Raw genomic sequence first — 25,705 nt, forward strand, 5'->3', positions numbered from 1 at the left:
ACCTTGAGAAAGTTTAGGGAGCTAATTCACTTCTATACAGACCAGAGAGAAAAGAGCAGAGCTGCAGAGAAAACAGCCAAGTCAATTAGCCAAATACCTAAAGTTTGGCCTTAAAAGGGATTAACTGAAGCACTAATTTTAATTAGTACCTTGTGATAATTCATGTGCTTGGTGTGCCAGTCATTCTGTAGCCAGTGTTCTGGGGAATTTTCCTTCACAAAGTCACTTACTCGATTTCTAAAATCATTTGGTTTGAGCAACAGCAACTGAATTATGAAGTAACAAACCTGGGCTTCATTCCCTTCATGACTACGCATGGCCTTTGGAGAAGAACAGAAAAATTAAATGAAAATGCCCAACCTGTGCGAAAGCATGGCTCTAAAGAGTCTAAATTTGAAAACAGTAAAACTCACGATTATTAGAATTTCATTATATGTCTAGTCTACCCCAAAACAACTGTTCAGCATTCCTCCAACATATCTGACCCTTTCTTGCCTATTTTTGGCTCTCACCTAGAATGTCCATCTTTATTTTTTGAAATTTAACCTACCTTTTAAGATCCACCACCTAGGTAGATGTAATCTCTCATTGTTGTCTGGCAATATTTTCCCTACACCTCTAACTTATCCTTTTATTTTACTGATTTATAAACTTACCTTATGTCCCTTACTAGACTATAACCATCTTTATATCTATGCTCTACAGCTAAGAGGTAAATGTTAACCACTTAAGCTCCCTAAATATCACCACTATAGTATTAAAAAAAAATGTAGCATTGTCCAGCCTGGTTCAGTGATTTTTCTTAAAATTTGGCCTGAAATAGACATCAAAATCAGGAGAAAAAACTGCTTGGGGAACACTGGGTGGCTATAAGAAACACTCAGTTATGACTATGGCTACCAAAGTGTACAGAAATGGTTGTAAGTACTGAAAAAAGATTCAGTGACCTTTTACTACTTCCTGCCTCTAGTAGGAGCCTTTGAGAATCAACTCAGGGCATTACAAGGCCAGGACCACATCTGTCTTATTTACTTCTATACCTTCTGTGCATATGACACAGTAGATATTCAGTACATGCTTACTGAATGAATGAAGAAATTGGGGAATCTCTAGTTCCTTAGGGAATTGATAGCAATATTTGTTTTACAGTATAAATTTATTAAATCCTTAGAAACAACACAGAACAGATCAGCACAAGATCCATTAGCCATACACATCGATCCAAAAGAGAATGGGACTGCTTAGAAATCTGTTCTTAAGTAAATGTATTCTTACCAGGCAGAGAATTAATCTGTCCAATGTAACGATGTTGTACTTCCATACCATGTCATTAAGAATTTCAATGCATTTGTTGAGTTGCTGACCCCCAGCTGATGTAGAGAACTCATATACCAGGAAATCTGCAAATGTTCTCACATGGACTACCAAGGCCCTAGCTCCAATTCTCTCTAACACTCTGGAAAGCAGAGAGTAAAACATAAATTGCATTGCTGTAGGGTATAATGGATTGCCAAATGGAATGCAGATCCAGGTTTCTGGCTTACCTATAGCCAATCTGATTAATATGATCTGTTTCCAGGAGCATTTTCCAGAGAAGACAAAGGAAGAGAGGAGGAGAGCGTTGTGCAGAAAAGTGGGTAATGATGTCATTTTCATTCGTCATTGACTTCCACTTCCTATACTCCTCCTCCACGTTTTTTTTCAGATTAAAACGGCTTTCCTGAGGTACATTATTTTGTTTAAAGAATGCCTACAAGGAAGAACAGAAGTTTATTTCAATGGTTGTAGTAAAAAGGGCTATGGCTACAGAGTCAAGAAACCAGCTCCAGGCTTGACTCTAACACTAATAAATTCCAGGTCACCTCAAGCAGCTCAGTAATCAAGGCCTGAATTTCTATACTGGGAAAATACAAAGGCTTGATTGGATTATCTGTAAGATTTCTTTCCTAGATTTTCTAAACAGAAATTCCAAGCAAGCCTGAATTTCAAACTTTCTTCAATCATCTGTTGATACTTCTGCTCATCTTTGGAAAAAAAAAAAGGAAAAGAAAAAGAAATTTAAGTACTCTTTGGTTACATATCTTAGTATATCTATAAGGAAAATCCATTACACTAGCCGAGTGATTCTCAGAGTATGGTCCCCAGACCATCCGTATCAGTGTTACCTGGGACCTGTAAGAAACGCAAATTCTCAGGCCTTATCCCAGACCTACTGAATCAGGAGCTCCGCAGCTGGGGTCCAGCAATCTTTAGCTAAACAAGCCCTCCAGGTGATTCTGATAAGTTTGAAAAGACCTACCGTTCCAGCCCTATTAAAAGTTACAGAAAACAGATGTTCATTATGCCTAAAATTTTCTCTGCGAAGTGGAAGACAGATGAGGTTTTCCTTTCTCCATATTATAAAAGCCAAGTTTATAGTTTTCTCTTTGTGTGATTTTAAAAAATCAGTCAAATGTACATGATGTGTATTCTGTGAAGCTCCATTACACTGTATTTCTCCCCATTGCTGTTCTATGAGAATTTTTCAGTTAATGTGTTAAATCTCACAAGATTCTAAAACTGTTCACTAGTAAGATGAAGCCATAACAATTAAATTTTTAGAAACATATCCAGTCCTATAATAAGACAAGGAAAAAACTCAAGAGATTTTGGAAGTAATAGCAAGGATTTACAAAAAAAAGAAATAAAAGCTAATTTTCTCTGGGTATCATCAAAACTCTCTAGAATAACACAGTAAATGGGAAGAATGATTTCATATACTGTAGACTCAATATATAATTCAAGATGAAATTACCTGCAGTGGGCCTGGAAAACAACTAAGGGTGTGTGAAGCCCAATTATGAGGAGTAAAACTCATGATGGTCTGAAGGATGTCTTTACACCAAGTTCCCTGAATTGAATCAGAGCCTGTAAAAAAATCTAAACACAAGCAAACAAATGTAACCCAGATATAAAAGATCATGGCCACAATTCATAAAGGATTTCACAGAGAAGTCACAAGTATGTACACTCAGAGAATTTCACTGCAGTGCATTCACTACTTAACTAGTAATCACGTCGGTAAATGTGAACATAACTAGTGAAAAGAAGACAAAAGACATTTGGTATCTTTTTTTTTTTTAATTACAGAGCACCAATGATAAAAGATTGGTACAGGCCCATCACGACGGCTCATTTAGTTCACTCTGACAATGAGGTATTAGCACTTTACTGAGCCAAGGAAATAGAATTAATAAAGTACCACATATCTCTTCTGGTGGTTGAAACAGCTATAGACTATAACTCTCTAAACCAAAGAGGTTTATTTAGGTAAAATAAGACAGTTTACAGAAAGGTATTTGAGGTTGCTAAATTCAATAACTATTTCTTTAAAATAGCCATTCTCAAAGTGTGGTCTGTAGACTCTGTGGGTCCCCAGTATCCTTTCAAGGATTCGATGAGGTCAATGCTATTGAAATAATAATAATACTAAGATATCATTGGCCATTTTACTGTGTTGAAATGTGCACTGATGGCACAAAAGCAATGGTGGGTAACACTGCTGGCCCTCAGAACAAATCAAACAGTGGCACCAAACAATACTAACAGCCACTGTAATCTTCACCACAAAACACTCTTAGCAGGAAAAAAAAAAGTGCCATTTCACTTAAGAATATCCTTGATAACGTAGTAAAAAAGATTGTATCTCAGCCCTTAAGTACATCTATTTGTAATATTCTGTGTGATAAAATGGAAGTACGCATAAGGTGTTCCACCTACACACCAAAGTATGATGGGTATCTTGAGGAAAAATACTTGTGCGATTGAGTACTGGGTCAAATTAGTTCTTTTTTTTCAATGGAATTCCAATTTTACTTGAAAGAACATATAGTTTTCTGGATTTGGGCGTTAGGCAGACATTTTCTTGAAAATTAACAAAGGGAGTCTGTCACTTCAAGAAGAACAAATGACTGCATCTTTTACCAATGATAAAATTTGACCTTTCAAGTGAAAATTAGAATTTTGGAAAACTTATATACACTACCACAAGCCTAATAGTTTTCCAAAACTTAAAGAATTTTTCTAATGAAATCTGTAGTGAGATTAAAAAATGTAATTTTCTTATACTACATAATGAAATGTGTCAACATTTACAAGCTCTATCTACAGAACTCAGCAAACCAATGTTTTCTAAAAAAACAATTCATGAATTTACAAAATATGCATGAACACAAAATCCATTAAATGTACAAAATAGACCAGTGGGTTATAAGGTAACAGAGTACGAAGAGTTCACTGATAGGACTTTGTACTCCATTTAAGAAACTATCAATTTTTCAATTTTGTGTGACATCAAACAATATTCATAATTAGCTGAAAATGCTATTAAAATACTCTTCCCCTTTCCATCTCCTACCTGTGTGAGGCCATTTCCTTTTTACTTACTTCTACTAAAATAACACTTGCAATAGATGAGATGTAGAAGCAAATAAGAGAATCCAGCAATGTTCCTTTACATCAGACATTAAAGAAAGATGCAAAGGGCTTCCCTTGTGGCACACTGGTTAAGCATCTGCCTGCCAATGCAGGGGACATGGGTTTGAGCCCTGGTCTGGAAGGATCCCACATGCCACACAGCAACTAAGCCCGTGTGCCACAACTACTGAGCCTGTGCTCTAGAACCCACGAGCCGCAACTAATGAGCCCACATGCCACAACTACTGAAGCCCAGTGCGCCTGGAGTCTGCTCCGCAACGGGAAGCCACCACAATGAGGGCCGCGCACTGCAACGAAGAGTAGTCCCTGCTCACCACAACTAGAGAAAGCCCGCACACAGCAACAAAGACCCAATGCAGCCAAAAATAAACAAACAAACAAATAAATAAAAGCAGCTCTATAAAAAAAAGAAAGAAAGATGCAAAACATGTAAAACAATGGTACTTCTCACTAAAGTTTTGTTTTGGAGACAACAGGGTTTATTTTTCATAAAAATTACATCATGTATGTTAACATGCAATAGGTTTATTACTGTTATTTTAAAATAAATCAAATATTTAAAAAACTCCTACTTTAATATCTGACAAAGTAAATATCGTATATGTAATCCATGTAACAGAAAATCTTTGGGAATTTCAATTATTATTATTATTTTTTAAGAGTATAAAGTGGTCCTGAGACCAAAAAGCTCAGGAACCATGACTTTAAAATGATGTTAGATGACCAAAAACTGATGTTCAACCTAGTTAAAATGGTAGTACACAGAGAAGAATTTACATTAATTACTGAAATGGTGAAGACATCAAAACAACTGGTTTTTTGGAAACAAGTGAGAAGAATCTTCTCAGTAGGTTACCCTCCCCCCTGCCCCTTAGTAGTCAAGAGGGACACAGCACACTCTGACTCATCTGTGTCTGTTGGTAGTGGCTGCATATTCACTGTACCTGTTACGTGAGTTGCTCTAGCTAAGGTCAATATCAAGGCGCGGTTCAGTTCTTCAGATTCCGCTGAAAGCACCGTTTTGGGATCGCTAAGGAAGCGTGTAAACTGTGGCTGTACCTCCGAGCTACCTAATGCTGTTATAAGCCTGAGTGCAGTGCTCTCAACACTGAAAAGTGGGAGAACAAAAACAATCATTAAAAGATTAAGCTGCAGATAACATCTCAGAACTACAGAATTAAATCTAATTCTAGGTTAATCACAACGGGAAAACATGCAAACTATAAATTTCCCTTCTTTGGTTAAAAACAAACAGACAAATGAACTCGTCTTTTGTGTGGGAATGAGCTTTGCTTAATTTGTTTTAAAAGCCCGAGGTGCCAAATTTTACAGCAAAAACCAACTGACATTTTTACACATTTGAAAAAGATAGCTTGTAGCCTGCAGGACTAAAAAATTTCACCCGGATGCACAGCATTTCAAAAAGTACATCCTTTAAAATTTGAAATGTATTTTCACTTAGAGAAAATCAAAATGACGTGATACTTTAACCATAATCTGAAGTATATTTGAATCCAGTATTCTAAAGGGCTTAGAATACAATGTCAAAGGTCTTGGAAGTACTTGTTCTCAGTCCAAAGATCCCTAGGCAAAAATTCAACTATCTTACTAGGTTTCTATTTAAAAACGCTGGACTCTACTTCTTCTATACTGGAAAGAAAACACTCCAGAAGCCCTGGAGTTTTATGACAGTGAATAAAAATACTGTAAGGTAATGGATTAAGTTCCCCATCTCCAACAAAGTTTCTAATAAATCCAAGGAAAGACAGTCTCCAATGAGCTCACCAGAGGTGGAGCTGGTTCTGGTTGGTTTGTGCAACTGCAGCCAAAGTATGAAGATGACTCAGGAGCTGAACTCTGTAATGAGGCTGAATGTGGTGCATCCGGTAGCTGAACATCTCAAGAAGCGTGTGCAAGATCCCCCAGGCATGAGACTTGAAAACAGTTGGCAAAAGCTGACCTTGAGGAACAAGACAGTTGAAGGCACCAGTCAGTAACAGCTATGTATTAAAAGATACCTGAAGAAAAGTCACACTGAATAAAATCCATGCAAAGACTCTGATCATGAACACACACACATACAAACATACAGATACACATGCACACATATATACTCATATATTTTCCAAATTTTCTCCATAATTTGTACTTTAATTTTAAGGAAGAAAATCCAGATCCTAATTTTTGGGTTGGCCAAAAAGTTCGTTCGAGTTTTTCTGTTACAAAACGAACTTTCTGGCCAACCCAACAATACCAACTTTGCTTTTTTTTTTCTGGCATTTGACAAATGGTACTCAAGTTCATCTGGAAAGGTAAAATAAGAGCGAGGATATGGAAAAAAATTACTCTAACCTTCCTCACTTCTTTATTTTTATTTAGTTATCTTTTAAATTACTTTCATAACGTTACTGTTCCCAACCTTTTGAAGCATGAGGATCACTTTCTAATACACAAATTGCATCACACCCCCTCCTCCCTGCTAATAAAGTTTAATTTGACTTTCAATTATCTGGAAAAAAGAGTAACCATGGTTAAAATGATACTGTATTAATAAAAAGTTAAAATTACCTCAAATCAGAAAAACACTTCCATAGTAGAAAATATATATTATTTAGAACTGCATAACAACCAACAGACGTCGTACAATGTCTTCTGCAATGCAGGAACACCCCCTGCCTATTGCCAGTCAGACTTGGTACTCATTGCTGCCCCGGGCAAACCAGAAAGAGAGGCAAATGGGACCGCTGGTTTTTATATGAGTACAGGCATCATGTCTGTCCTGCTCACTGCATCCCAAGCACCTAGCACAATTACACGCCCCCCTTTCTTAACCATAACTTTACTTTAAAACATGCATCCCACTCCCTTGACCCTCTGTGAGGGTCTATCCCTCTTTTTTGTTTTATTTTTCTCTGTGAGGTTTATCACCTGACATATTCCATATTTCGATTATTTACATTTTTTGTCTGTCTTCCTCATTTAGCAGGTAATCTCTACGATGGCAGTGATTTCTGTACACTGCTATATCCCTAGCAACTAGAAAAGTATACGTTGAATGAATGGAAGCGTTAATGGTTAAAAACACCAGAAAGTCCTGTCTTACTGATAAATCCTTTGATGCCCAAAGACTCTATTTCCATATAGACCAATAAACGGCTGTATGTTTCCACTAGGGCTGGAGCCAAGGCCACACTGGACTTTGCATGAGCAAGTTTTATCACTCTGGTAGCAATGCTGTGGATGAGGCTGAGGAGAAACAACATATTAAAATAAAAGAAAATAAAAATTCATTACTTTTGACATAAACACAGGAATTATTCTACTTATTGAGAACTTGGTATAAATCTGAACTTAAATATATGAAATGAATCAGCTCTGTTTTAATCATTTAGGTTGTACAGGACACATGGTAGTGACGCACTGTACAACCTGAGACTAATTCTGGTTTCCACGCTGCTTTCAATGTGCCTCAGGATCTCTCTGCTCACGGAAAAGCAAAATTTGGGTACAACTCATGTACCCAACTCAAAATCTGGGTACATGCTCGAATGGTTTTAGGCTGTTTCTTTTTCAAATATGTAACTAAAACCATTTAAGAAATTAACTTTTGTTACAGAATTACTTAACAAATCACTGGTAAGACCCAAATATTAGGTACTAAAGGGACTTTCCTCAATTTTGTCACATATGCCAGTAAAGCGCTTGTATAATTCTAGCACAATGTTAACCATTTGAAAAAGAGCATGTTTTTTCTAGAATCAATGACCCCCCACCTGGAGGTCCACACATACATTCTCTTTGACCTAGGCAGTGTTTGAAGTTTGAGCCAACACTTAATGGTTGAGAGTCTAGAAATAAAAGCCCTTTCCAAAAAAAACAAGAACTAGATACACTAATGTTCATTCTTACATTGCAGAAATTAGCACAAGTGGCAGCACCATTAAGTTGAGCCCCTCCCGCTCCAGTCAGCCTCAACCCCTCTATACACGCAGGCTTCCGTGCACACTATTACCTGACTCGCCTTCACGCAGCCCCAGGCAGGCATCGCTCACTTACATTATCAGCTTGGCTCCTGTGGGCACTTGAGGTTCTAGAATCACACCCAACACAGCCCTTTCTGTCTTTTAGAAACCATAAATGTCAATTCTAAAAGCACTCTTATGTACAGTCAACATAGGAAAGATATTACAGTTTTTGCATCCCTGGACTCAGCAATTCTACTTCCAGCAAATTATTTGATAAAAATGGAATTATGGATAGGTGCAAAGACAGCCAGAAAGATAATCTTCATAGCCATCTTTATAACCCTGAGACACTGCAATCTCAGTATCCAACTACGTGGAACTGACTGAAGAATCATACATAGACACACAAAAGACTTCTTTGTAGCAATTAAAACAGATGTTCCTGAAGAGCACTAGACTAAAAACATGTTTAATTAAAAAAAAAAACCAAAAAACAGGTGTGTAATAGATTATATGAGAAAAAGGTGGTTATAAAATAGTACTGTAGTTAAGAACACATTTTGAAAAAACAAAAATACCCACTATAAATTCATATATTTATACATAGAAAAAAGACTCAAAACATATATATAAATATAATTTTACAATGCTTATTTCTTACGGAGGGATTATAGCAATTATTTTCATTTTCTTTGGGTTTATTTGTATATTCTAGAATTCCTATAATAAACAATACCATTTTTGTAATAAAATAAACCTAAAGGTTTTTTAAAATATACCTGGCCATAAAATATACACACATAATCATGAAATCAAGTCTTTGCTGCGCTGATATCAATTCCCTGGCATAGGACGAAATAAATAAGAAAGAACATACCTCATTTTGGCATGAACTGTCAGTGAATCCAGGAGGTTCATTGGTAAGGGAGTAATAGATCCTGAAGCCAAACAGCTCGTTCCAGGAAGAGGTATCCTCATAATTCCATTTCCATAAATAGTTTCTACCAGAGCTCCCATGGGTAATGTAAAACATTCTGAATTTGTAGAGTATGCATTACACAGCAGGGCGATCTTATAGTCATTCATCTGTAAACTTTTATTTCTAAGACTCTGCTGTAGGAACCTAAAATTTCAAGTTCCATTCAACAGAAAAAAAATGCAAATAATTTCTAGAAAGGTAATTTGCATTTCTAAAAAAGTTTAATTTCATGCAACTATCTATTTATTCCTATAGGTATTATAGTTTCTGCCCAAAACATAGTGTTAACACATATAAAAGACTAAGAAGCATTTCAGAAAGAATGTAATGATAAGTGAACACTGAATGGTTGTTAAGTATGTACTATATATACTGTACAAAGATTCAGATAATGAAGAAATAACTCACAGATTCATGAACTAGTCTTCTACTTATCTATTTGCTTAAGTACAATAATATACCTTCATTACGGATGTCACTAAGAAAAAATGGTTAAGGGTTACCTCATAAAATGAAAGCCAAATGAAATGTGAAGTCTGACTACCCTACAGTCTCCTATGAAGAGACCTGACAGTCCTTTTCAGAAGTTCAGCTATTCCTAACACCCTTGATGGAAGCCCAGTCCTATCTAAAAGAGGGCATCTTCTTTGAGTAATCGCAGCTTTGGAAATGATGTAAGGGAGCATGCCAGCCAGATCAGCTCAAGCAATCCTGGCAGCCCAGGGAGTGAAAGATATCCCAGTCAGGTCATGCTCAAGTTCCAAGTACTTAAACAATTTTGAAACATTTTCACATAGTTTTGGAAATTAAGTATTTTAACTAAGGTAAAACATGTAAAAGCGTAGACCTGAAAATTAAAAAAAAAAAAAAATATCTCCACATACATATAAACAGGCTTGGTTAATCTTCTAGTTGCTTTCTGCTGCAACTGATCAGGTTCCCTTAGCTATAACGTACACATTAAATATTTACCCTTACCTCTAGTGGATGTGGGAAGATTTCCATACTTCACATAAATACTGAGACCAATATTAGTCTACAACCCACTATTTATTAAATTAAAAAAAATGAACTGTCAAGCTACAAACAACTTACTCATGGTGAAGCTTTAGGGAATGAGGTATTGGAATCTGTAGCTTGGAGTTGTCATTTTGGGCTTTTCTATTGAGGTGAATCCAAATGCAGGTCATTGCAAAGGCATGAGTTGACTGGGGTTTGTTAATGTCAGGAACTGGGATAAACTAGAAAAGAACAAATTAAATATAAGAAAGAGTAGAATTAACTAATTATATATATTTTAGTAATCCATTTCTGCTGTATCTCATAATTTAGCTCCAACTGTCCTTTGTTCAATAACACAAATCAGAAGATCTAACAGCTATCAAATATTGAAACTACTACAAGATTGTTTTTACTTGCCAAGAAAATAACTGAAATCCACAGGTGCTTAGTCAAGCTTTTCCTACTGCCACAAAGCATTCATAATCATTAAATTTTTATTCTTGGACGCCCCTGGTGGCGCAGTGGTTAAGAATCTGCCTGCCAGTGCAGGAGACCCGGGTTCGAGCCCTGGTCCAGCAAGAACCCACATGCCACGGAGCAACTAAGCCCGTGTGCCACAACTACTGAGCCTGCACTCTAGAGACCGCGAGACACAACTACTGAAGCCCGCATGCCTAGAGCCCGTGCTCCACAGCAAGAGAAGCCACCGCAACGAGAAGCCTGCGCACTGCAACGAAGTGGAGCCCCCGCTCGCCACAACTAGAGAAAGCCCGCGTGCAGCAATGAAGACCCAATGAAGCCAAAAATAAATAATCAAATAAATTTATTAAAAAAAGTTTTATTCTTTAAAAATTAAACACATCATTATGAAAAAAATTAATCACATCATTATCTTACTGAGTGTGATAAATATGAATACAGAGTTTCTAAAAGTCACATATATGCTTTCCAAGAACATATAAGAGACATGCAATCTAAATGAGTAACATAAAACATATTGTTTATTGATGGGTGAAATGACACGGATGTCTGGAATTTGCTTTAAAATCATCGGCATTAATCAAAAAGATGAGGAAAGAAGATGAAATAAGAATATTTCTTGGACTTCCCTGGTGGCACAGTGGTTAAGAATCCACCTGCCATTGCAGAGGACATGGGTTCGATCCCTGGTCTGGGAAGATCCCACATGCTGCAGAGCAAATAAGCTCGCGTGCTGCAACTATTGAAGCCTGTGCACCTAGAGCCTGTGCTCTGCAGCAAAGAGAAGCCACTGCAATGAGAAGTCCACACACAGCAATGAAGACCCAATGCAGCCAAAAAAAAAAAAATTCTTGGTGGTGGGACAGGAGTGTCTTTTTCTATTTACTCTACATTTTTTGTGCATTTAAAAATTTCCATAATAAAATGTTTCTAAAAAATGACAATCATCAATATATACCATATTTTACTCAAATACCTTACATAATAAAACACTAGTGTGACACACTCAATTGGCAAACAACCAAAAAACCATATTAACAGATACTGATATTATGTGGTCATTCAACTGTGTATAGATTAAAACAGTTTCATGCTTTTAAAAATTGTAACCCTGTTTAGAAGGTAGAGAAAGAGCTTGTCATACTAGATGTTCAACTGTGATTTAAGATAAACTTCAAAAATAATCTTGTTCAATTTCGTCACTTTATACAGGAGTAAACTAATGTCAAGAAAAACCGAATGTCTATCCCATGATCACAGCAATCACAAAAACTGGGAAAAGAACCGTGTTTCCAGCTTTCAAGTCCAGTGCTCTTTTCACAAAATCACACTAAAATCCTTAAACATAAATTAGACATAATTCTAATCACATTGTTAACTATTTAGTAAAACTTACTTCTTTTTCTGGGTACAGAAGGTCAAAGAGCTTCATGACAGGGAGAAAATCAGCTAGTGCATTTTTCTGAATACTTCCAGAAATGAATTGCAAGAGAACCCACATCAGATGATCTCTGCCTTTAATCAGTCCTCGCCCTGCTAACTGTAAAAAATGTTTAAATACAAATCTACACAGCCAGTTAAAGAAACAGATACAGTAAAGTTTAAAGAAAAAAGAAAGAGAGAGAAACCTTGTTCTCAGAAAGTTAGCATCTTTTTTTTTTAAACATCTTTATTGGAGTATAATTGCTTTACAATGGTGTGTTAGTTTCTGCTTTATAACCAAGTGAATCAGTTATACATATACATATGTTCCCATATCTCTTCCCTCTTGCGCCTCCCTCCCTCCCACCCTCCCTAGCCCACCCCTCCAGGCGGTCACAAAGCACCGAGCTGATTTCCCTGAGCTATGCGGCTGCTTCCCACTAGCTATCTACCTTACGTTTGGTAGTGTATATATGTTCATGCCTCTCTCTCGCTTTGTCACAGCTTACCCTTCCCCTTACCTATATCCTCAAGTCCATTCTCTAGTAGGTCTGTGTCTTTATTCCTGTCTTACCCCTAGGCTCTTCACGACATTTTTTTTTCTTAAATTCCATATATATGTGTTAGCATACGGTATTTGTCTTTCTCTTTCTGACTTACTTCACTCTGTATGACAGACTCTGGGTCTATCCACCTCATTACAAATAGCTCAATTTCATTCTTTTTATGGCTGAGTAATATTCCATTGTATATATGCGCCACATCTTTATCCATTCATCCGATGATGGACACTTAGGTTGTTTCCATCTCTGGGCTATTGTAAATAAAGCTGCAATGAACATTTTGGTACATGACTCTTTTTGAATTATGGTTTTCTTAGGGTACATGCCCAGTAGTGGGATTGCTGGGTCATATGGTAGTTCTATTTGTAGTTTTTTAAGGAAGCTCCATACTGTTCTCCATAGTGGCTGTACCAATTTACATTCCCACCAACAGTGCAAGAGGGTTCCCTTTTTCCACACCCTCTCCAGCATTTATTGTTTCTAGATTTTTTGATGATGGCCATTCTGACTGGTGTGAGATGATATCTCATTGTAGTTTTGATTTGCATTTCTCTAATGATTAATGATGTTGAGCATTCTTTCATGTGTTTGTTGGCAGTCTGTGTATCTTCTTTGGAGAAATGTCTATTTAGGTCTTCTGCCCATTTTTGGATTGGGTTGTTTTTTTGTTATTGAGCTGCATGAGCTGCTTATACATTTTGGAGATTAATCCTTTGTCAGTTGCTTCATTTGCAAATATTTTCTCCCATTCTGAGGGTTGTCTTTTGGTCTTGTTTATGGTTCCCTTTGCTGTGCAAAAGCTTTGAAGTTTCATTAGGTCCCATTTGTCTATTTTTGTTTTTATTTCCATTTCTCTAGTAGGTGGGTCAGAAAGGATCTTGCTGTGATTTATAACATCTAACTTTTACATTTACTAATTACTTTTTCTCCACTCAAGGCACACCCAGCAAAGCCTTTTAAATTATTTTAATATTATGTTTTCTCCCTGACCTCCAAAACAACTATGCGTATCAAAAATTAAATGTTTTAAAACATGATTAAGTCGATAATGTATGCATGAGAATCAAGTTTAATTTTGGAATATTACGAAAAATATTTCATCAAAACACGAGTACTTTATTATACCAAAAGGATGAAATTTATTGTTTTTACTCCTCAAGGACTGGTTATCCAACACAACTGGTTTCCTGTAGATTATAACAGAAACCAGTGGTGGTGATTGGGGTGGTGGGGAAGTGGCGGTTGAAAGGATTTTAACAACTCTTATGAAAATATTTCCCCCAAATAATCTAGATTATTAAGATGTTATAGATACAACAACACTATTTTATTCCCATTCAATGTGTCCAAAGCCTTAGGCCTAAAACCAACCCTTTCTACAACTTACTCTTCCACTCGTATTCCGTTTCGGATTCATTGTTCTACTCTTTCATTCACCTGTCTAAGCAGAAACCAGTGAGTGATCCTAGATTCCTGTTACTCCCTGTCACCTATCGTCACCAAGTCGTATTCACCTCCCAGCATACCGGGTTTCTGGCTCCTCCTCTCTGTCCTGGTTTAGGTCTTCAGCATCTCTCACCCGGACCACTGCGACAGCTCCCTTACTAATTTCTTTGCTTCTGATTTTGGCTCCATCCATCTCTACATCACTGTCTTCCTACATGTGGTCATTAGCAGTAATTTTTCCAACTTGTATATGATGATGTCATTCCCTTCCTCATTTGCTTCCCAAAGTAAGTTTAACTCAGAACAAACACAGGGTCATATAAAGTTCTCCATGTCTGGCCTTACCTTCCTGCTTTCTTCATCTCACCAACACTTTCCCTTTTACATTTTTCTTTCCAGCTATCACACACTTTTGTCCCTTTCCAAATGACCATCTTATTGTTATGGAAACACTTTCCTATCTTTTCCTCTTGGCAAATTTCTACTTGCCTTTCAAATAATAGTTTCAAGATCCCTTTGAGAAAGCCATTCCTGATGTCTTTAATAGGGACTATTCTCTCATTCCTATCACAAGGAAACATGCTTCCATTATGTGAACTATAATATTATAATCAAATTGTTTATACCTATATCTTCCCACCGGTAAAGAGCTCTTTGAGGGTACTATACTAGTGCCTTTTCATTTTGTATCTCCTGGTCCTTGCACTGTGAATATGTGGAATGAATAAGTGAATGCAGTTTTTATGGTGACCAGAAAATGAGAAGTTAAGAAATCATAAAGGCACTGAACAAAACAGAAATCAGAGCTCGGAACTTCTGTTCACTAGGTAACATCCACACCAGTCTAAAACATACTAATCAACAGGTAAAGTGGCTCTGACAAAGGGTGTGGTACTTACCTTCTGATGAAGAGAAAGGACCATATGTGGAAAACTTGCAAACTGGAAAAGCACAAAGAAAATGAGCTGACTCGAGAGATGCTGCCAGAGGAGTTGGCTTGTTCCCCCGTCATCAAACTTCTCCTCAGTCTCCGATCGCTCCATGGCATAAACCACCAGATCCACCAACTGGTCCTCCAGCACAGGGCAGCGCTGCTTGTGCTGTAGGGCAGAGATTAAATACAGTATTCCAAAAGCCTCCCGGTTAGTTTCAGAAGTTACCAGTTAATGGGCATTAATCGTAACGAGAGGCTGAGAAGCATGGAATGAAGTTGAACTTAGAAAGTTAAGGTTAGATTTAGTCTGTTAAAGCTGCATCATGTTACATTATCATAGAGGACGAGTATCATAAAAAATTATTTTTCAGGTCTCACACAAAACAGCCTTCCCATTAACTTTTGACTTTCACTATAGACATCATTGTTCCAATATGACAAAGGGCACTACACAGTAGAAAATTTTGTTATTTATTTTTTGAACAAAGATCATTTAAAAGACAAACGAAATGGGGATAACAGTATTAAGTTTGCAATCTAGCTCAAAATATGAAAACCCTGGATTTCCAGGAATTAAATACTATGACAGGAGAGCAAACAAAGCAGTGTGTGATCTATTTATTTAAAAGTAATCACCACATGTTTACACTAACTTTATATACAGAGGTATATCTAAATAGCTTCCAGATTACTCAATGTCTATTTTTCAACGTGTGGTATTGATCTGATACTGAAAGGAAAACTTCCTCTACAAAAAAAAAAAACTTGATCTCAAAGTTAAATCTCTGCTCTTCCCTCTTAGAAGCCAAACATAATGCAGCTTTAATTTTAAATTAGACTATTTTAAAAATCTAAAACAAGAAAAAGAATTGAGTTTAAACACTAAAAATGAAAATGCAACTTCCCTTTCTAGAGGCAAAAAGATTTATGCTTTTTTAAAAAATGTACTTTTACCAAAAGAAATATGTTAAGCCATATTTTAAGCCATTTTTATACTTTTAATAAAATGTTATATGACTCAATTGCCAGGCAGTTGGAAGCATTTCTAATGAATACAATACTAACATAGATGCTTTCCCTATAAACTTTAGATGTGATTATTAGTCTTTTGCCATGAAAAAGGGATATGATTTCCTTAAATTTAGGGGAAAAATGCAAAATGGGGACAAATTTGGAAAAAAACAAAACATAATGAAGAGCATCCCCTCTTTTGCATGCTTTCTGCCAGCTCCAAACTTGTAAAGCTCCAATATAGCTGCACTTTCTTAAAGCATGCAAATAAAACAAACATCTATCCAAAACAGTAAGCATCAATGGTTGTTTCATATTTTTTCCAAAAACACAATGCCATGATCACAGTTCAATCACATTACAGGTTTACGAAGAGCAATATTAACACCACCAGTTGGGACTACAGTACTTTTCCTCCAAATGTAATTATCATTATGAAGCAGAGCAAAGTGCAACAGACAACACTACAAACTATTTCTTAAATCAGCATGCACAACTACTGTGTACAGGGCTTGAAATTCACTAGTTCTGCCAACCACCAACAACCTAAGAAATGTGTCAGACAACACAAATTTAGAGCGAGATCATTCAAAGTATACAAGAGTCAGAAAAATTTGTGAAAAGAAGTAAAGCCAGAATTTCCAGTAGGAATTTTTCTTCAGTGATGGGAATGTGCTGCTAGTTGGAAACTAACCAATTTGTCATCTATTCCTCCATCCATGATGGTCTTCCATCAGTCTGCTTCAGGAAAAAAGAATAAACTAAACAAAATTGGTGTTTAGCACCTGGGTCGTTTTTGAGTTTCCCTTATTAGTATTAGCTATTTGTTTCAGAGAACTGGATTTTTACCTACATATTTTTAGGACTGCAGTGATTGATGGTCATATAGTTAATGATTTAGAGGAAAACCAAAAATATTAAGATTTTGGCAAAGTAAGAACAACTAGGAAATTTACAGTCAAAGCTGATAAGCTTTCAGTACATACCATGACTCAAGACTACCCCCAGATTTTCTGTTAACATTAAATCAGTCAGGAATCTCTACGGCACCAAATGCACTGGTTGGTCTGAGGGTAGCAGAACATCTATCAGAATGAACTCTATATTTCCCGGATGTTTTTGGTTAAAACCAAGGATAGTTCTCACACCAAGTTTAGGGATAGCTTACACATGTTCTTTTTTACTTGCCAATTTTAATAATACCAAAAAAAAAAAAAAAAAAGGAAAAATCTGGAATATAAAATGATCTGTGCTACTAACTACTTTAGAATAAGTTTTGCTTTAGTTTTCAACTGCTAAAAGATAATTACATTAAAATTAAGATTCTCCACCACATAAATTTTATAAAGTGGAAGAAATGAAAATTCGTAAATCAGTTTAATGATCTGTGAATAAAGGCTAATTATCAGTCACAGGGTGTGATAATTCTGGTAGCCAATGGATGCTATGTCTATTCACAACTTGCTGAAAGCTTTCATAAATTTAAGTCTTAAGATATAGGCATACAAATTGAATTAGTTTACATCATATGTATATGTATGTTTATTAAAGCCTGTGTTAACAGTAACAATCTAAATTCAGTATTTTAACAATGCAATTTCTGCATAACAGCTCAAACTGTATCGGAAATTTGTATTAAATTTTCAGTTTTCGTAAATGCTGAAAATCAGGCACAAGGAATTAACAGAAACATTAACATTAAGCCCCACCCATGCCCCTGATTTTTTCCCACCACTATTTAAAATGGCAAATGATAATGCTTTCCGTCTTAGTAAGCATATCCTATATTAAGTGGCCCCTGACATTTTCATATAAGTTTTGGTACTGCTTATGTGGTGCAATTTTAACATATTGTACTTAGGTGGGCGTAAGTTAACTTAAAATCATTATTTCAGTGCCAGAAATCAATTTTAAAGCAGTATCTATTTAGGACAGGTTGGGAAGAAAAATCCCATTGTATGTCATTTATCATATTCTCTACCAATCAGAACTGGAGTCCCATGCCAGTTAGTACCACGTTCAATGGTGCCTTTTAAGGATAAACTGAGTGATCAGTCTAGTACTTCACTGTCTCAGGGTAGCCAGAGTTCATATACCACCACAAAAGAGCTTGAGGAGTGAATCTGTTTTGTAATGCTCTTATTCAGTACAAAGAATACAAACTCTTGTGCAAATACACAAAACAGGATTCTTACACTGTGAACACTACCTTGCTGGTCACAGAACTGGGCTATTTATGACCTTCTGAATGCAACCCATTTTAGGATAAAATACCATAGCCCAATTCCTACTGGAAAATGCAATATGGACAGCTCTTAAAAGGTTTCAAAGCTTTAAGTAAATTATTGCATTGCTAGAGAGAGGACAAGAAAGTATAGTGCAGGATATAGTTCTGTAATGATAAAAGATGTGATGAGATAACTTGTTTATTTTTAATCATATGCTTCTTATACAGTGTGCTCTCATTTTCTACCCTACTCTCCAGGTGGTAAAAATAATATATCAAGTCAATGCAGCATATATCTTACAAGTGCGCTCACTACAGTTTTCTCCCAAAACAATTAATGATGAATTGTGAACTTTTGACAATGTTTACACTACAGTGAGATCAATATTAATAATGTTCTGTCAGCATTTCCATTATAAACTTTATTTTTTACGGATTTATGTCTTAGTCATAAACTTTTTTTAGGTTGAAACTTGTTACTGAAAGGATCAGATCAGAAACACCCTTCTCTAAATTTTGTCAATTTCTAGTTTGAGACGAGCTGCCCCCAAAAGCAAAAAGCTAAGGATGGCTAAGGATATCTGGGGGAAGGTACTTGCAGCTCAAATGACCATGGGTACATTTATTCATCAAACTGCAAAAAGAAACTGAGTCAAGTATGCCTTAAAGTGCACTGCAAAAATTAGTTTTAAGACATAGCATGAAGCATTCTTTCAAGGTTCACTGAATACTTACCTCTAACTCAAGTGAAAGCTGATCAGAGTTAAAGACTTGGTGTTTAAGATGTTACATTGACAGGTTATGTGAGGTTAACTGTCAGATACTGTGGGGTGAAGCAGTTTCAGTTTCACATGAACAAAGGCTTGTCCAAACAAGGAGACTTGGTAAATTTTTCAGAAGAAAAAACTTAAAATAATAAAAGAGATACTGCTACTAGGGTGAGGTTTGGCATGCAAAGTTTCAACACTGAGCAAGTTTTATGGCCAAGCTATATGTCCTTAAAAATAGGGCTTTATAAATGGAAGCACTGGCACAACCTTCACTATAGTATTGCAAACAGCAACGCTATTTTATATAACCTAGACAAGAATGTCTTTTTAAAATCAAAAAGCTGGTCTATTTTAATATGTTGGGCTCAAAAATTTTTAACAAAAATGAGAACCACTATTTTGCTTAAAATCTCAAAGGTGAAAAGTCCTGGAACAGACTTGGGACTGTATAAGAGTTTGGTTTATAAAGTTTGGCCATTTCGTGTTCCTCCTGCCACAGGTGGACTTCAGCTGCGAGGCGCTCACTGCAGGAGGAGGACACTTCTGGCAAAGACTGACAAAGAAGGGTGTTTGTCAAGCAGGTGTGGGGTCACCTAAGAGTGTGACATTTCTTAGTCAATCTCCATGTTTCCAAAAAAACTTCCCCATGTAAAGCGTACCACTCCAACTTTTAAAAGTAACATATCTCTGTTAAAGTGCTTTTGTTCTCTTTTCTGTTTTGTTTTTAATTTGTTTTTGTTTTTAGGCAAAGCAACATAAGTATTTTTATTGATGTTGTTGTTTGTTTATGTTTTAATAGTCTGGAAAGATAAAGGCCACCACAAATCTTTCCATCTCTGAAAATTCCACCAGGCTAGCTTTAGCCCTAAAGTATGAAAAACAGTAAAATGGAGTGGGAAGGAAAAACAACCCATCAAAAAAGTGACAGGCTTTATCATGTGCCAGGTGTTGTCTCTTGATTTGATTAAAAAAAAGAATATTAAAAAAAAACAAACACCAAAAACCAAAAACAAAAACAATCCACCAAAAACAACTCTCATATCCCAAGAAGAAATTCATTTTAGTGGCCTTGGTCTCAGCATGGTCCTGCCAATTTCAAGCCCCGACCATACATGTATTCTCTAAATGGAATCAGTGGCTACAAAGCGGCCAGCGTATCGTTAGTCACAATACAACAGTAAGGTTGTGAACATACCTGAGCAATGTTCAAGGTCTAGAGCATTGGAGGATGGGCAGGACAAGACAGGACAGAACAAAAATAAAGGAAGAAAAAAAGAAAAGACAAAACAGTGACTATGAGGCCAGCCTCAAGGAACCCAGAGTCAGCACAAACCCTCCCACATGTTAAACCACCAAAAACAAACACACACCAAAAAGAAAAAAAAAAAATCAGCAATTGAGGCCATGCTGAAAATACCAAGGGTTATAAAAATAGACACCCAAACAACAAAAAAAGTCAAAAATTATGGTTAAGTCATGTGTAGGTTTCTCTGGCAAAAGGTATACTTGAAACTGGCCTTATAGAAAAAAAAGCAATGCAAAATAAACCAATTTTTAAAATATCTCCTTCTTAATTTAAATATTCTTAAAGCAATATATAAATGATAAGAACAATACATTGTTTAATAAACCATATATTAAAAAAAAAATCACCGAATAGTTCTTAACTGTTTTGCTCAGTTAGCTATAGCAAAGAAAAGAGAAAAGAATAGTGCAGATTCTATGCAGAATTTACTAGGTTTCTAGCACAGTACAGTACCTGCTTATTTAAACCTAGCATATTGCAGACCATATCCCTGGAATAAGGCTGCTCCAAAACATATCTCAACAAAGCAGTCTGTGGTTCAAACAGATCCTTTAAAGAAAATAAAGAAAATTATTGCTTCAAGATCAAAGTTAATGTTAATTCAAATAATTTGAAATTGGGATCAAAAAATCCTCTAAAGGCACTTGTTACCTTCACAGAGTAGGCAGTATCTAGTGGAAAAAAATCATAGGATTTTAGTGCTTACAATTAATCTGTTCCCACCCCTCATTTGATAAATGATGTAATTGAGGTGAAGGGACTTGCCCAAGGTCATAGAGGAAAAGTTAGAAATGGCTTCAGCTACAGTCACGTGGAAGTCTTAAGCATCACTGTAGGGAAAGGATTTTTTTCCCCCAGAAATCTAATCAAAGAGGAATGGAGGCAGTTTCTATTCATTCTCCTACAAGTGTAAACATAGACATCATTTCCAAATTTGGAGAGGACTTGATAGCACACGGGTTAAGAGTTCAAGTCCTGACTATACTATTTCCTAAATGTGGGGCCTTTTAGTCAAGCTACTACCCCACTCACTGTCTCAGTTTCATCATCTGGATAATGGAAATATTAAGATGATAGTTAAGAATAAAAGTTGTTGCAAAGTAAGCTCTTAAAACAGTGCCTGGCACATAGTAAGTTCACAATAAGTTCCTCTGTTTTCATTATTACTGCTATCATGATTGCAAATTCCATTTAGTTTTCCACTTTTTCATCTTCTAAGGTTTTGCTGACTAATATGCCAAGAACCCAGCATTGTCACTTTAGTTGCACTGTTTTACAATCCTCACTTTTGGAAGTTTCCTAATCACTGTCTATGTCATTTTTGACATGAAAACATGTACATGAAAACTATCTTGCCCTCCCCATACCCTGCTCTGTCACTACTCCAAACCCCAAGATAATAAAATAAATGTCCTATTTCATTATAGCTTTATGCCAAATCACACATTTCATTTTATGGATATTTGTGGATTTTTTTCCTTTGAGAAATTTCTACTCTACTTTTGTCCTCCCCTTCTGAAAAAAATCTAACAAACAGGAGGCTCACTCTTCAAATTTTAGGGACGCTGCAAATTCATTTGTGGTCCCTGCTTTGTAAAGGAAAAGTGAAAACAAGGAATCAATTAAAAACTTCAATTTTCTAACACCAAGTGCTTTGCCAGAAGTGGACCATTGGAACATAGACACCTGCAATATCATAAACCACAGGCTGTACTTGGATATTGAAATCATATGATAAACCATAAACTATCTTTCATTAAATATTTACTTCTTCAGTCTATGAAGAGACAGTTTAGCATTACACATCAAATACTCCAGGATGAAGACTCTTAGAAGGAACTTAGAAAGTTCCATCGTATTTAGTAACATACCTTATCATATGGCAAGAGGCCTTTCAAAGGAAAACGGAGAGTTGCAGGGTCCAATTTCCATGAATTACAAATGGCGCCTGAGTTATTTACAACTGGCAGAAGGCTGCAACGGCCTGTATGCATTACAAAAAAATGTTTCTAAATAAATGTGAACATAGCAATGCCTGGCCCTTCATTCACTCTACAACTATTTAATGAACATCTATGCTGAACCAGGCACTGGTTAAAAATATGTTTTAATTAGATATAAGTTTGGGAATTTTCTTTGATTATTTTTAGCCCAGATGGTTAAAGACCAATTTGTACAGGCCTTCTAAACTCACAAATGTTGCATTTGTCCAGGGACAGAGGTCGGCAAGCTACAATCCATGGACAAAATCCGCCTGTTTTTGTAAAGCTGTACTGGAACACTGTTGCTTTTGCACTGTAATGGCAGAGTTGAGTAGTTGCAGCAGACTGTATAGCCCACAAAGCCTAAAATATTTGTTATATGACCATTTATAGAAAAAGTTTACAGACGCTTAATCTAGGGTCAACCTGAGTAACTTTAAACATGATGCTCCTAGAAGCCTTAGATGTAGTATATGACCATCAATCAGTTCATGTATCCAAATGCCTGATAAATACTGTCACTGCGATGTCCCACACGCACCTCAAGTTCAACATAACTTAAACTAAATTCGTCATCATCCTTCTCAATCCTTCCATAATTCATTAAATGATGTCAATATCTACTCAGTTACAAAAACTAAAAGCCTAAGAATTATCTGTCTAGTGTCTGTTTAGTTTTTCAGTGTCCAGAATAGCACCTGATTCACAGAAAGTGCTAAAAACTTCATCATTGACTAAATAACGTCTATATTCCAGGCTGTTTTGAGGCCACCATGATTTCTAGAAATTATTCAGGAATATATATGAGCACTGCAAAAACTGCAAATCACGTGCTTATTTTTAAAAGAAAATTCTGAGAATCTAACAAACATGAAAAAATGGAAAACAAAATAAATGAAATACAGAGCAAAGGTGTAAATTGGAATGGGCTGAGAGAGTCAGATAATCGAGGGGCAGATCTACTGCGACTTCCAATTGCCTAGAGATTCCATGGTGCTTTACTAGCTCTATTAAAAGTTCCCTCTAATCACCAGGAAACACATCTTCTAGAATGGTTCTATCTGAAGCTTAGACCAGTCCAGACAGTTGCTTTTCCTTCCCTGTACTTAACACACAAAGTACCTGAAGCAAGTAAAAGGACATTATTAAGCTCCTAAAGTTATACTAAAATAACAAGTCACCAAGACATGTATAAGATACCATCCATCAACTTTGTTCAATAGTCAGATCACTAAAGACCAGGTACTATTTAGTATATTTTGAATTATAATCCTACCGCAAATGGAGTTGATCCTTGCTGTGGGCCTGAAGGTGTCCACAAAGTCTGATACCAGGTTTCCAAGTAACTGACACAAAACAAAACAAAAAAGTATAAAAATAAAATCAAGATTGCTCTGAATACAAGAATCATTTACATAAAATGAGATAATATGTAAAGATTTAGTACAATTCCTGGCACATAAAATTACTCAAAGGTTAGTTCTCTTTTGCTTCCTTCCAAACAATTACTGACCAGTTCATTTCTTCCTGAATTAAGCCAGGTCATACCACCATGTTCTTAGCTATTTGATGAAGCTATGTATATTTCATCACATAATATATAAATTGTCTCAGCAGGATGGCAGAGAAATGGAAGAAATACGTATTACGTATTATCTAAGGATAAAGTGTTAAAAGAATAAGCACACAAAAAAATCACATTATTATCTAAGAATAAAGTGATCATTAAAAGAATAAGCACACAAAAAATCAGATTAATATAACGATTTTTAATAAAACTTTCTATTAAAAATTTTAGAAAATATCAAATTTACCCAGTGTGGAAGTTTTCCCTCAGGATATAATTTCCTGATCTCTGTGACTGCAAAATATGCTGGTAATAAACAAGCATTTCTTTCCAAGATATATGCTATAACCTAAGAAAAATAAGAGGGTGATGTTATTATTCTGACTAGTCCCACAGATAAGCCCCTTAAATGCAACAACAACAAGAACTATGGTATTAAAAAGTAGAGATATTACTTCATGGATTCACTGGGCTTAAACTGTAGCATAAAAAATTTGTTTATATGTGAATATCTAAAAATGAAGATTAATAAATACTAAAATGACTGCTGATAGTAAGAAACATTGAAAATGCATCAATTACTGGTAGACTCTAATAGGAAGGCAACAGACTAACAATTCTTGCAACATTAGTTACAAAGCACAAAGGTCTTTTAAGTTGTCCAGGCTGATGTTTTAAAATGGTTGAAAATACTTTAATATCAATATTGTTGCTTTCATAGTTAAAAACCATGAATTAATTAAAATATAAAGTTTCCCTCTGAAATAACAATGGAAGTGAAATAGAACCTTTAAAACACGATTTTTGTAGAAGTAAAGAAATGGAACGTTTTACAAGCTACCATAAGTTTTAAAAGCACAGAACTATGTAAAACTAGACTTTTTTAAGGATATGATCAATGAATTGCAGACATGGTTACCTCTCTTGCTGCTAGAAGCTGCTGCACTACAGCTGAGCTCACTGTATTGGGAATTGTTAAGGTTTTCTCCAAAATCACTTTTAAGAGATCTCGAACACCCTGATAGAACAAAAAAGTCATAGGTTAAAATATAAAAACGTCCCCGGTGCTAGTTAACACATCTAAAGTTTTCAAGGTTATACACTTGGAAAAAAAAATGTTACCCTCAAGGTCACACTTTTGATTTTTTCTGAACCAGAGCTAACATTCCACCTCCTAACATTAACCCAAGACAAGTGTCATGTTCCAAAGCAGAATTCTAAAGGATGGCTTGCAATGTGAATGAACGAAGAAAGTCACTTATAAATAAAAATTAAACTTTCCACACTCTGCTAAGCTTTTTGACCATCACAACATTAGAAGAGTTTCTATTACTATGAGGGGCCAAAAAGTTTAATTTGAGCTTAACGGACAGAAATATATTTGAATATAACTTGAAAATACGCTGAAAACATGGACAATAATACAAACTTTCTGGCAGATGACCTTTTCTACTCCTTCCCATTGCATGTTCTAACTTTATTCCCCCTTCTCATCATCCATCACATACTTTAATCCCTCAAACTTATCGAATAAGGCCATTCTGTTAACTGGTCATCCATATCTATCACCAGTTG

The 25,705-nt window shown here is 35.9% G+C and overlaps 1 protein-coding gene across 2 annotated transcripts in view; it reads right to left on the bottom strand.

The window, feature by feature from the left end:
* Window positions 1-25,705, bottom strand: part of MED23 (mediator complex subunit 23) — a 42,559-nt gene that overhangs the window by 9,963 nt on the left and 6,891 nt on the right. The window contains exons 6-22 of one of the 2 annotated variants that reach the window (XM_079939942.1): window positions 25,050-25,148; window positions 24,378-24,479; window positions 23,840-23,909; window positions 22,453-22,565; window positions 21,035-21,130; window positions 20,471-20,488; window positions 15,233-15,433; window positions 12,299-12,442; window positions 10,516-10,661; window positions 9,319-9,564; window positions 7,580-7,722; window positions 6,262-6,436; window positions 5,421-5,584; window positions 2,795-2,919; window positions 1,545-1,750; window positions 1,276-1,456; window positions 150-320 (exon numbers count right to left, since the gene is read on the bottom strand). In XM_079939942.1, coding sequence (XP_079796068.1) covers window positions 150-320; window positions 1,276-1,456; window positions 1,545-1,750; window positions 2,795-2,919; window positions 5,421-5,584; window positions 6,262-6,436; window positions 7,580-7,722; window positions 9,319-9,564; window positions 10,516-10,661; window positions 12,299-12,442; window positions 15,233-15,433; window positions 20,471-20,488; window positions 21,035-21,130; window positions 22,453-22,565; window positions 23,840-23,909; window positions 24,378-24,479; window positions 25,050-25,148 — 2,400 coding nt within the window. The remainder of the gene's footprint in view (window positions 1-149; window positions 321-1,275; window positions 1,457-1,544; window positions 1,751-2,794; window positions 2,920-5,420; window positions 5,585-6,261; window positions 6,437-7,579; window positions 7,723-9,318; window positions 9,565-10,515; window positions 10,662-12,298; window positions 12,443-15,232; window positions 15,434-20,470; window positions 20,489-21,034; window positions 21,131-22,452; window positions 22,566-23,839; window positions 23,910-24,377; window positions 24,480-25,049; window positions 25,149-25,705) is intronic. The other variant, XM_079939943.1, reaches the window with a different exon arrangement.

The sequence above is a fragment of the Stenella coeruleoalba genome, assembly GCF_951394435.1.
Source record: "Stenella coeruleoalba genome assembly, chromosome: 12".
Taxonomy (NCBI): Eukaryota; Metazoa; Chordata; class Mammalia; order Artiodactyla; family Delphinidae; genus Stenella; species Stenella coeruleoalba.